Source organism: Mesoplodon mirus (genome assembly GCF_964341445.2).
Source record: "Mesoplodon mirus genome assembly, chromosome: 2".
Lineage (NCBI taxonomy): Eukaryota > Metazoa > Chordata > Mammalia > Artiodactyla > Ziphiidae > Mesoplodon > Mesoplodon mirus.
Genome location: NC_138977.1, coordinates 175,265,843 through 175,278,034, shown reverse-complemented (window position 1 = coordinate 175,278,034; position 12,192 = coordinate 175,265,843). Strand labels below are relative to the sequence as shown.

At 49.7% G+C, this 12,192-nt stretch overlaps 1 protein-coding gene across 1 annotated transcript; it reads right to left on the bottom strand.

Moving 5' to 3' along the window:
* Positions 1–5,883: 5,883 nt before the first annotated feature.
* SOD3 (superoxide dismutase 3) lies at positions 5,884–11,540 on the bottom strand. The gene is made up of 2 exons (XM_082600843.1): positions 11,421–11,540; positions 5,884–7,562 (listed from the first exon to the last, which is right to left on the bottom strand). The coding sequence occupies exon 2, from the start codon at positions 7,544–7,546 to the stop codon at positions 6,812–6,814; it is 735 nt and encodes a 244-aa protein (XP_082456969.1). The 5' UTR covers positions 7,547–7,562; positions 11,421–11,540; the 3' UTR covers positions 5,884–6,811.
* Between the last annotated feature and the right edge of the window lie 652 nt (positions 11,541–12,192).

The window sequence follows — 12,192 nt, the reverse complement described above, 5'->3', positions numbered from 1 at the left end:
CTTTTGTCTTTTTAAGAGTCATTGTGAAAATGTATTGCATTCTGTCCCCTACTCCACCAGATAACCCTGCATCAGTTGGGGTACTCTCAGCTACAGTTCACACTTTAAGAAACTTAAACAATAAGGAAATGAATTATTTTGCATAACAAGAACTTAAGAAGTAGGGAATGCTAGGCAGGGCTGGTTCATTCAAGAAAGTTATCAAGGATCTGAGTTTCTGTCTTCCTGCTTTGCCTGCCTCGGTGTCACCTACTCCCTCATGATAACAAGATGGCTGCAACAGCTCCAGCCATCACCTGTTCTCACATCTGTGTCCAAAGGCAGAAGGAAGTTTCTGTGTGTGTGTGTGTGTGTGTGTGTGTGTGTGTGTTTTAAGAGCAGGTAACCCAGTTCTTGTCACATTTCATTGGTCAAAATTGTCACATGCCTATATGACCATGTCACATGTCTATGTCTAAAACGGTCCTTAACAAGGAAGATGAAATTACTCTGATGGGCTTAGGTTCATCAATGTCATCCTCTGAATTGGGGAGGAGCCTTGTCCCTGGACATGTAGACTCGAAAAGGGTGAACACTAAAACGAAATCAGATCTTGGGAAGTGTAGCAGAGCGGGGAATAGATTTGAGATTTGAGTAGGCCACCAATAGCATTGTCTCTGAACCCACATGTCTGTCCTTGTTTTATTTTTTCTTTTAAAAGCCAGAATATTGCACTACTGATGAGTGTGGAGTTGAGGGAGGGGTGGTTGTTATTTGTTTGTTTGTTAAGAAAAATGCCATCTCATCTCTCCCATTCCCTGACTTCTTTATTATCTGTCCTACGTTGCAGCTGAAACGTTCCCACCTTTGTTTACCTCTTCAAGTATATCTGTCCTTCCATTACTTTTCCAGCTCAGTTGCCAGCAGAATGCTGAACAGTCTGGATAAATGAAACCGAGCTGACAGGTCTCTTAATGAAAGCTTGTTTGCACACTCTGCATTTCTTGTGATCGCTCTGTACCTGAGAGCCTTTAGGTGTGGATTTTTACATATGAGTGTTTGTCATTCTTTTAATTAAGGCCTGTGGAAATGGATTGGTTTTTGTAAACCAGACATTTCTCATCCCTAACTCCTCTTTCCATGCCTCCTGCACCTTCCTCTCCCCCTCCCCCTTTCTCCTTCTCCTGGAACAGCCTCTGTAGTTAGGAGGCCCCCGATGGCATTCAGCTCAATCCCTGCTGGAACCTGCTCCTAGCCGGCAGCCTTAAGGAAGCGAAATTCATTTTCCCATCGTTTTTCCTCATTCTGTGCCCTCACTCCCAGACACACACCACCATCATGACTTGAAGCTCTAAAAAAAGAGTTCTAGTATCAGTCATTCATATGTTGGAGTGAATTTGGGGATGTGTTATTCCTTCTGGGAGCATTTGCACCCCAGCTCACCATCTGAATTGTTCCAAATGGACGTCCAATCTTCTCTCTAAAGAATTTCGAAGACCAGCTACTTGCTCATTAGGGTTACCTTTTCTGTCTCTTTCAAATCACAGCATACCTTTGCCGCTCTTGGTTTCCTCTAAAACCTGTGGCTCTCTCCTGGCTGGATTGTTTCCTGTAGCCCTGTGACTTGATACCTTATTTCTCTTTGAAGAAGGTCTCTTCCACCTCTGCCCTCTGCTTTCATTTTGGAAGCCTCCATTTGGAGCAATCTTCCTCCTTAATAACACTGAGGGTACCTTCATATGGCTCAGTTAGGATGTCAAAAAGCCAAAGGATTCCCCTCAACTCACTACATTAATATATTCCTTGTTTTCCAGGTGTCCTTCTGAACAGAGAAAAATTTGAACATTCTAGAGATGCAATAGAGAGCGAGGCAGTGAATCTAATTAGAGATAAGCAGAAAAATAAGTAGGACCCATCTCTCGATATTACAGTTGTTCACAAAAACAAAACAAGTTGATACAGCCTGAAGGTAATTAAAAGTGATAGATATAGATGTGTCGCCTTACATTTCATAACACCTCTTTACCAAATGAGGATTTTTTTTGGATTCTTAGGGAAAGTTTGCATAATACTGACAAGTATGATTTTCTGGAATCTATATGAGCCCAGGAATATATTTTGGGATCTTGGCGAAGGCCAGTGATAGCCTATTAAATTTAAAACAACGGACTTGGAAAAAAAAAAAAAAAAGCAGATCAGCTGCTGTTTTGTCATTTGATTTAAACAAAGTAACTTCTATTCAGTTGTAGACCTTGATTTAGTGGATCTATGATCATCATGTATCATAACTGTATCTTTTTTGTTACCTGAAATTAAAATGTAATTTTCCTGATGTAGGTGATTAATCATCGGTATTATTTACATTATTCTCCTCCCACCCTCGCCGAAGGCCAAGGCTAGGCTGAGCATAGCTTTTAGCATATTGTAGCAACTTATCACTTGCAATCCGTCCCTAAAATTTTTAGATCATATGCTAGTCATGAAAAATATGGAGAATGTAAGGATTTTATGCATTCAGTCAAAAATGCCAGATCTAAAATCAGTTAGTTAATTTCCTGCCATCCTTCAAGTTGACCAAAGCACTCACTGATTTGCTCTATTTTCTTACGTTTTTAGTATTTCTGTATATACACGCACTGAAAAGCCCCACTTGGAAGAAAAATTCACTGCAATTCGGAGAAAAAGCTTATCCTAAACATCTAAAGATAGCATTTCTAATTATTGTCGACATTGTGTTTAAACTGTGCAAACTGGAGCATTATTCTCACTTTACCAGCTGCGTCTAGGTAGAGTCATTACATCAAACGCTTCTAATTTTACAAAAAGAAATCAAAACAAGTGTGTGTTTAAGTCTCAGTGACAAACGCAAACCCTGTGAGTCAAATAGGCAAACTGATTAGCAAGCTGGCTGGGAAGTCAAAACAGCAAATATAAGAAGATTAACAAAATAGATCTGTAAAAGGAGAGGCGTAAAAATAGCCTCCAGGGGCCAAATGGGGTCCTGTGGGCGGGTCTGGTGGCACACATCCGGTTCTGTGCAGGAGCCAGATGCCTGCCCTTATGGGCGCCAGTCTTTCCTTCATCTTGGCCCCTCCCCCCAAGAGTTGGGATCACAGAATTCATCTCAGCTGGCCTCTTAATGGATGCGGAAATCCTTCTTCCAAACCGAAGAGATAGCAGCCTTGCCTTTACTTGATCCTTCTAGTGACACGACACTCACTACCTTTCAAGGTCATCCAATCCATGACTAGGTAGCTATGTCTGACCTTAGCCATTCATTAGGTCCTTAGGCCTTCACACTATGCTATACACCTCTCACGAGTAACTCTTGATTTAATCTTCACAACAGTCCAATGTGATAGTCTTATTTTACAGATGAGAGAGCTCAGGCCCAGAGAGGTGAAGTGACTTGCTCAGGTCACACAGCTTATAAGTGTGGCTGAGCTGAGGTTCCAAACAGGCCTTTCTACCTCAGCCTGGACTGTCAGCCCCTGTGCTATACACATTCCTGACCCTTATAGTGAACTGTAATTTGCCCCTCTATTATTTCCTCTCTTTGTTTCTTGGCACTGGAGCCCCATAGAATAGTTTATCAATCCCATTCCCATGAATGGACACAACAGAAATGAAGCGGATCTGCAAGGGTATTTCTTCAGTCTAGGGGGGTCAAGGGTAGTGAAGAGAGAAACTAAAAACAGAAGGTGCTGTGGTCTGAATGTTTGTGTTCCCCCCAAAATTCATATGTTGAAATCCTAACCCCCAAATATGATGGTATTAGAAGGTGAGACCTTTGGTAGGGGGTCCCAAAGTCATGAAGGCAGAGCCCTCATGAATGAGATTGCTGCCTTAAAAAAAGGCTTGAAAGAGATCCCTCACCCCTTCTACCATGTGAGAACACTGCAAAAAGGTACGGGTTATGAGTCCCAAAGAGGGGTCTCACTGACGATGCTGGCGCCCTGATCTTGGACTCCCAGTCTCCAGAACTGTGAGATAAATTTCTATTGTTCATAAGCTACCCAGTCTCCAGTGTTTTGTGACAGCAGCCTGAACAGACCAAGACGGAAGACAAGTGATGAGAAGCACCAGCCTCCTCTGAAAAATAAGTGCAAACTTCCCTTGATGATCCTGAATTAACCTATAATCTGGGCGGCAGAGTCGAAGATGGGGTGTTGGCTTTTTATTCCTGTCCATCGTGTGTTCCTATGTAATTGCTGCCTTGTTTTCACAACTTTTAATTGCGGGGGTAGGCAAATGCCTCTATGTGAAATCAGGATATTCAAAGACTCAGTTTGCTAATTCCCTTTTCAGTGCTGACCCATACATTTCATGTTAATATTTCAAACCATTACTGAACCAAACTTGGTACCGCCCACCTGACATGCGGTAAAGCCAATCTACTGACACTGCCTCGTGGTGAGGGAAAGTACAGTGTTTATTGCAAGGCACCCAATGTGGGGCCAAGCAAGGAGAATGGGCAGCTCATGCTCAGAAGACCCAAAGGCCCTGATAGCTTTCAGGGAAGGGTTAAAGGCAAGGTGAGGGAGAGGGTCACAGGGTGCACCATCAGCTTGTGGACACCCTTCTGGTTGGTTGATGATGAGGACAGGGTGATGTTTCAGGAATCTCAGTCATCAACCTTCTGGTTCCAACCGGTCTGGGGTCTACGTGCCGGTGGTCAGCATGCCCTTAACCTCTTCCACCTGGTGAGGGTTTTAGTATCTGCAAAACAGCTCAAGGATATGGCTCAGGATATTCTCTGTAGCACTTGAGGAGGAACTAAAGGTCCTTGACTTTGTTTTATAACTAGACTATTATTGTCTTGCTTGACTGTTTTCCTTTGTTTCTGCATTTTCTCACTTCTCTGATTAAATTTGCTCTCTGGAACCTGGGGAAGGCCTAGGAGGCTAGAGCTTTTATACAAACTGGTGTGTGTGTGGTGGTGGTGGTGGAGGGGACACAAGGGGTCTGTCCCTGGGAAGGCCTCGCAGAGTCCTGCTCCATTTCAAAACCAGTGAGAACCAGTTGGTGGAGCAAATTCACCAGGCAATAGCCTTTCTTCCCAATTGTCGCTTGGGCTCAAGGAAAGGGTTTTAAATAACAAGGTAGTCCTAGTAAGAGGTAAAAATAACCACTGGGGATGGCTTTCTGGCTAAGGTTCAGTTTGACTCACTGCCTTAAGAGTCTGGGAGAAACAGAAGCTGCCTCTGAGGAACCAGGGTGGGAAAGCCACAGCTAGGAAGTGGGTCTACCCCAGGATGGATACTTCAATAAATGAAAGTGAATACACAAGACTGATCTAGTCTGTTTATAGATTATAATTTTCACAAAGAGAGGCAGAACCTCCATCAAGCCTTAATTAAGACCAACCTGCCTTTGGACCCCACTGCTTCCAACTGCTTTTGTATCAAGAAGTCAAGAAGAGCATTGTCCTGGTTGTGGAGAAGGCTGACAACTTTAGCTATCAACACCAACCTCCCTATAACCTGTCCAGGGACACTGCCTCACTGGCCCTGTCTCTGCCACCTGGGAAATGGACCTCAGGCTTCCCACAGAGGCAGATGTGAGAGGCCACTGGGCCCAGTGAGTTGGTGTACCGCTCATGCCAGGCCAGCGGCTCCAGCATCCGTATCACCGGGAAGCTTGTTGCAAATAGATTTTCTCCTCTCCCTTTGGATTCTACAGCTCTGGCATGTGGCCCAGGAAGCTGTTTCCTTCCTCTTGCGAGCCACACCCCAAAGGCATGATGATCAGTGACGGAGCCTTGCAGCCAACAGAGCTGGGCAGGGGAGAAGGAGAAGTCCTAAGAGGTTTGGGAAACATCTTTGCCATTCCCCAAAAAAATAGCTGAGTGGGGAGAGAAGCCCCAAATAAACCAAAAAAGTAACCAAGGCCCCCATGCAGTACTGAATTGCTAAGTTTTTAATGTGCAACACGAAGACTGCCAAACAGCCCACAGAGGAGCAGCTCTCTGGGGTGTGGGGTTGGGGGAATAGCTGGAGACACCAGGCAGGGGCGCCTAAGTGCAGGCTGCACTGCACAGGCTGGGGAGGGGGAGGGGGAGGGGGAGAGGCAACCTCAGCAGGGGTCTCAGACTGCCTAGGAGGAACCTAAAGGGGGTGGGGGTAGGTAGGTTCTTAGGGCATTGAGGGATCTCAGGGCTCACAGGGTGAGGGCGGGGGTGCCAGGGTGGAAAGGGGGGAGTCTGGAAGACCCTCAGGGTAAATGAGGATATTTCAGTATCTCTTGGGGTCCTCAGAGCTCAGGGTGCCCTCTGGATGAAAGGGGGTGTCTCAGTATACATGGTTGGAGACCTCAGGGTGGAGGGGATTTTCGGGGAGATCCTAGCCATGGCAAAAGTGGTACCTCAGAGTAGGGAGTGTCTCTGGGGGCAGAAGGAGAAAAATCAAGCTGAGAGGGTGGGGACCTGGGTCACATGGAGGGGATCCTGGGCACTTGGAGAGGTGTCAGGGTGTAGAGGTGTCCCAGGGTTCTTGGAGTGGTGTCAAGGCATGGAGAGATCCTGGGATGTGTAGAAGGGGTCCTGGGTCACATGGAGGGCATCTTGGGCGCTTGGAGGAGAGTCAGGGTGTAGAAGGGGTCTCAGGGTGTTTGGAAGAGGTGTCACAGCACAGACAGATCCACGTAGAGGGGGGCCTGGGCCACATGGAGGGAGTCTCGGGAGTTTGGAGAGGTGTCAGGTGTAGAGGGGTCTTGGGGTACTCGGAGGGGATCTCAGGCACTTGTAGGGCTGTCAGGGCGTGCAGGGGCTCCCAGGGCACATGGAATGGGTCTGGGGCGTGGAGGGAGCTCTCGGGGCGCCCGGGTAGGGGGCTCAGCTGCCCTTGCACTCGCTCTCTCGCCGCCGCTTCTTGCGCTCCGCGTGCTCCTGTGCCTGGCGCGCCCAGGGCCCCGGCCCGCACAGGCCCACCACGCAGCAGGCGAGCCGGCGGCCTGCGTTGCCGTTCTCCAGGCTGGCCTGGTTGCCACCGCGGCCCAGGTCATCCTCGCCCTCGTGGATCACCACGGCGCGGCCCGCGATCGAGTAAGGGCCGGAGAGCGAGGCGGCCAGGCCGGAGCGGTACTTCCAGACTTGGCCGTCGCGCACCACGAAGTTGCCGAAGTCGCCCGGGTGCTGCGGGTGCGGCACGGCCAGCGGGTTGTAGTGCGGGCCGGTGGAGTCGCAGCCCTGGCTCAGGTCCCCGAACTGGTGCACGTGGATGGCGCGGCTGGTGCCGTTGGGCTCGGCCGGGAACCCCTCCAGGTGGAAGAAGGCCTCGAGCAAGGCACCAGGCCGGAGCTGCCGGAAGAGCACGACGCCGCTCACCCGGGGCTGCGCCGCGTCCAGCGTGGCCGACGGCAGCACCGGGCAGATGGCGTGGAGCGCGGCGTCCTGGCCGCCGCCCGCCACCCACCGCTGCGTCATCTCCTGCCAGATCTCTGTCACTTTGGCGTGCATGTCGTGGATCTGCTCCTGCATGCGGGAGCCGGGCTGCTCCAGGTGCGGGTCGGTGGAGACGTCCGAGGCGCGGGACGTCAGGAGCAGGTAGGCACAGAGCAGCGCCAGCATGGCCGGAGTCGGGCACCTGCGGGCACCCCCAGGGGGTGGGGGCAGAGCGAGACTTAATCACTGGAAACCTGGAACCCCAGGGACCCCAGTGCCCTTGAATCCAAACCCTTCCCGCCAAGGGGCTTCCTTGCCTAGCGTGCTTTTTGTTCTTTCGGCCCCTGTCTCTTCAGGGCCTGCTGCGTTCCAGAAACTGTTAGGTGCTGTGGTTGTAAAGATGGATGGGACATAATCTCAAGAAACTCAGGAGGATCTTTCTGAGCCACAGCTCTGATCGTGGTCCTCCCAAGTCCCATCTCCATAGCATGGGGAGTCCAGGACAGTTGGCCCAGGGGTGGGGGCTTGTCTCAGGAGACACGAGGGAGGCTCTCATGGCCCTTCCAGATGTCCTCCCTCTCCTCATCTCTGCCCCTCATCTTCTGCTGCTCTCTTTCTGCATCCTCTCTTACACAGGCAGCATAAGGCTTGCTGCCGTGCTTCTTGCGCTTGTTGTGCCTTCTCTCTGAAGTGCCCTGTCCCCTCTTCTCTGCCACGCTCAGTAGACTAAAGCTAGAAACTCAGTTTTATTCATCAGTATCCGTAGCATCTGGGCCCGCACTTGGCAGTAGGAGATGTTTAATATGTGAATGTTGAATGAGGAGTTCACTGACAGACAGATGTGTCATCAGATCATTCCGATGCCATCCTGTAACTGAAGATGGAGCCTTGTTCTGGGGAAGGACAGAGTAAGGAGTGCCCATCTCCCTGGGAGACTCCAGGAGGGCTTCCCAGAGGAGGTGACTTTTAAGGGTCCCACAAGACAAGGAGGAGTTTTTCAGCCAAGCCAGGTCAGAAGTCCATTTCAGGCGGGAGGCACAACATGATATGTTCACAGGCTGTGAAGGGACACAGTTCGTTTCGGGGATGGGGTAATTCAGTGTGGCTGGAACGTGGCCTGTGCCACCAGAGAGGAGTCGAGGCTGAAGAGGGAACGCTGAGCCAGGGATGGAAGGGCTGGCTTTTCCGTGCTAAGGTGTGTGGTTATTAGCCAGGAGGCTAGTGCTGGTGGAAGTTTTTAAGCAGAAAAGTGAGGGTTGAGATAGTTTTTAGTTCATTAAGTCTGGCAGGTGAAAGGATGGGGGCTGGATTTGCGGGATGGAGAGGACAGGGGAGAAGACAAGAAGAAAGGGAGACACAGTGGAGAAATAGAGGTAGTCAGAGAGTGATGAGGTAGGGGGCAGTAGCAGCGATCCAGACCAGAAATGGTGAAGGCTTTTACCAAGGTGGAGGCAGCATGGATACAGGAGACATTTTGGGTACCACTGGCAGTGGGGAAGAGGAGTTGAGCATGACTGAGGTCCCAGCAGGGGAGACTGGGTGATGGATGGTGGGACCAGGCCCCGAGAAGAAGGGGAGGGCAAGTTCAACCCGAGCCTGCTGAGATGCGAGATCCCAGGTGGGATGTTCAGCAGATGGCTGTAAATGGGGCTTCCGGCCTTTGGAAGAGGCAGTGTAACTGGGAGGGGTTCTCAGTGTTGGCTGCACATCAGATTCTGGTTCTTAAAATTCAGACGCCCAGGCACCACCCTAAGAGATTCTGATTCAGTGGGCATGAGTTGATTTGTTTGGTTTAAAGCTCCATCAAAGATTCTGGGACCCAACCAGGAATTTTATGGTGAGACACATATGCCATATTGCATAACCGCATTATCATGGGGGAAGTTACTGACTCTCTCTTAGCTGTAAGACAAGGCTGGTAAGACCACCAAGGGCCACCAGGAGGTGTAAACGAGATATGAGATGCCAGGCTATTTTCACATTTTTCAGTCTGCCCACAGGGATCAATGCTGCCTCCAAAGAGCTGGTTTGAGGGTCAACTGCACTTTCAAAGGCCTTCTCCGACCCCCAAGCAGGTGCCATTTTAAAATTAAATTCTGGGGTTGTGTGTTTATTCTTTCCATAACCATTACAGGAAGGCAGTCTAGTGTGGTGATTAAAAGAATTGGAATCCGGAACTCACTGGACCTGAAGCCTGACTCTGCCACTTTACTTACTCTTTAAGAGCTAGCATAATTGTTATTTTGGTTACAGAGTAACAGAGAAAATGCTGGACTGCAAACTCTAGTTGGGCTCCCCCTCCTCTCTCAACCTCAGTTTTCTTATCCGCAAATAGAGATAATAATACTAACCTTGGAGTCTTGCTGTGAGGCTTAAAAGACACAATTAGAATTGCCGGCATTTACTGAACACACGTGAAGGCACTGTTAAAAGCACTTAGTGTGTGTTAATTCATTTAAGCCTCACAAAAACCCTCTGGGGTGAGTGCATTGTTATGCCCATTCTAAAGTGCAGGAAACTGAGGCACAGAAAGGCAAGTGTCTTGCCTGTGGTTACACGTTCAGTAATAGCTGAGGCAGGATTTGCAAAGGTGTGGTCTGCTCCAAGCCCAAGGTTTAGGCACCACACTGAACAGCTCTCATCAAGGCACTTAGCCCAGCGCCTGCTACCTAGAAAATTCCCAGTAAGTGGCAGCTCTTAGCTATCAGAGAGAAACTGCTGATAGGGATTTCAGGACCATCAGCTGAAAGATGCTATTGCAGCCGTGGGAGGAGGAGGTGGCCAGGAAAGGCTCCAAGAAGGAGTGACAGGTAGGAGGAGAAGTCCAGAAAGTGACATCAAGGGAACCCCCTCTGATGTGGCCTGGTTACTACACTGAAGCCCCAGGGAGTGGGGATGGGAATGGAGGAGCATCCCTGAGGCCAGACCTTGGCTTCAAGGTCTCCATCATCACCCACCACCCCTCTCCTTCTGAACCAGTCCTGGCCCTCAGGAGGGCTCTGCCGATTGGAAGGTACTTCCTTAAAAACATACAGCAAAGACAGATTGTTTTGGATGTGTCCACAAAGCTTTCTTTTCCAAGAATGCTTGGGTCATAATGAACACTTGAAGGAGATGTTTTTCTCTTAAAAAGAGAATTCTTCTTAAATCCCTGGCTCCTTGGGTCTTAAGCTTTTCACTCTAGCCCTCAAGGCCCACCCGCATAAGGCTCACCCTTCTGGCTCAGTCTCTCACTAAGTTTGAGCTGTGGATGACCACGTGGTTTTTGGAGGGCCCGCTTGGTCCAGAGGGGAGAACATAGTTATCAGAGACAGGGGACAAAGCAAGCCTCCGGGCCAGTGCCTCCTTCCTGGGTCTGGGTCTGGGAAGACTGCGGCCCCCACGAAGGCTCCCGTGTGTTCTAATGCCTGGGCGCCCTCTGAGAAGGGATCCCGGCTGTGCTCCTGAGGCAGCCAGGCCCTCCCTTTGTGCCTCCCCTAAGCAGGTGGCTTTTCCTCACCACCCATGCCAGGCAACATCCAGAAACATCCACCTTCCTCACTCCAGATTTCTTTTTTCTCTAACCCAGAGGATGCTGAGGTCCTCTTGGCCTGGCATTAGCAGATCTGAGAACAGTCAGTTTCTCCTCCCCGGTTGCCTTCCTCACCCCTCTCCCCGCCTCCCCAGTCCTCTGCTTTACAGCAGCTGGGCTCTGTCAAGAAGCGTGTTTAGATAGCTAGTGGGAAGCAGCCGCATAGCACAGAGAGATCAGCTCAGTGCTTTGTGACCACTAGAGGGGTGGGAGAGGGAGGGTGGGAGGGAGGGAGACACAAGAGGGAAGAGATATGGGAACATATGTATATGTATAGCTGATTCACTTTGTTATAAAGCAGAAACTAACACACCATTGTAAAGCAATTATACTCCAATAAAGATGTTAAAAAAAAATAAAAGAAGCGTGTTTCTCTCCCACGAAAATGATCATATCCTTCTCCTAGGAGAGGCTGGATGCCCCGCCCCAGTTTCAAACTCAGTAAGCACACTCCCAGAAGAACGAAATTAACCTTGACTTCGCACTCACCTTTCCAACTCTTCCAAGAGAGCCTTCCCTCCTGGGACCTGGGAAGCAGCACCCCACCAGCCGCCAGCTGGTCGCAGGAACACGGAGCGGGCTCCTGGGCTGTTTGTGGCCGCGCAGGGCAGCCTCGGGGGAGTGGTCACCGCGAGGAAAGAAGGTCATTGGGCCGGTTTAGGGAGGGAAGCCGGCTAGGCAGTCCTTGTTGTGGAATTGCCTCACCTCCTCCAGCTCTGTCACCTCCCCCCCAGCCCCGCGTTCCCTAGCCAAGTATTCCTTTTCGTGACTTCACTGGTTTATTCAGACGTAGCAAGTGACCTTCAGGGTGTAGCAGCAGAATAAAAAGTAGAACGAAAATAGCCTGTTGGAGACGTGTACAATGGTCTCTTTCTTGAGAGGCCCTTTGCTCTCCCCTGATTTCCTCAGCTATTGATTTATTTTTGCTGGATGCATCTAAGATGGAAATGGATGCCTGCAAATATGCATGATGTTTCCTCCAGAACTGTGCGGCCACACCTGTGAGAGGTGAGACGCAGGTGGGGACTCAGGCTGCAGAGTGTCAGCTGTGTCACTTCCTAAGGATGTGCTCCTGGACCAACTCCCTGTGCCTCTGTTTCATCATCTGTAAAATGGGGAGGCGAGGCTAACCCGATGGCCCAAACGTTATCACGCTCATCCTGTTCTCGCTTCCTTATTAAAGTTATGGAAGAGTCTTTTAAAAGAGTGTGGTCTGAGGGACCCATGAATCTTTCCCCTCCCCAAAGCCCTTTCTTCCTTT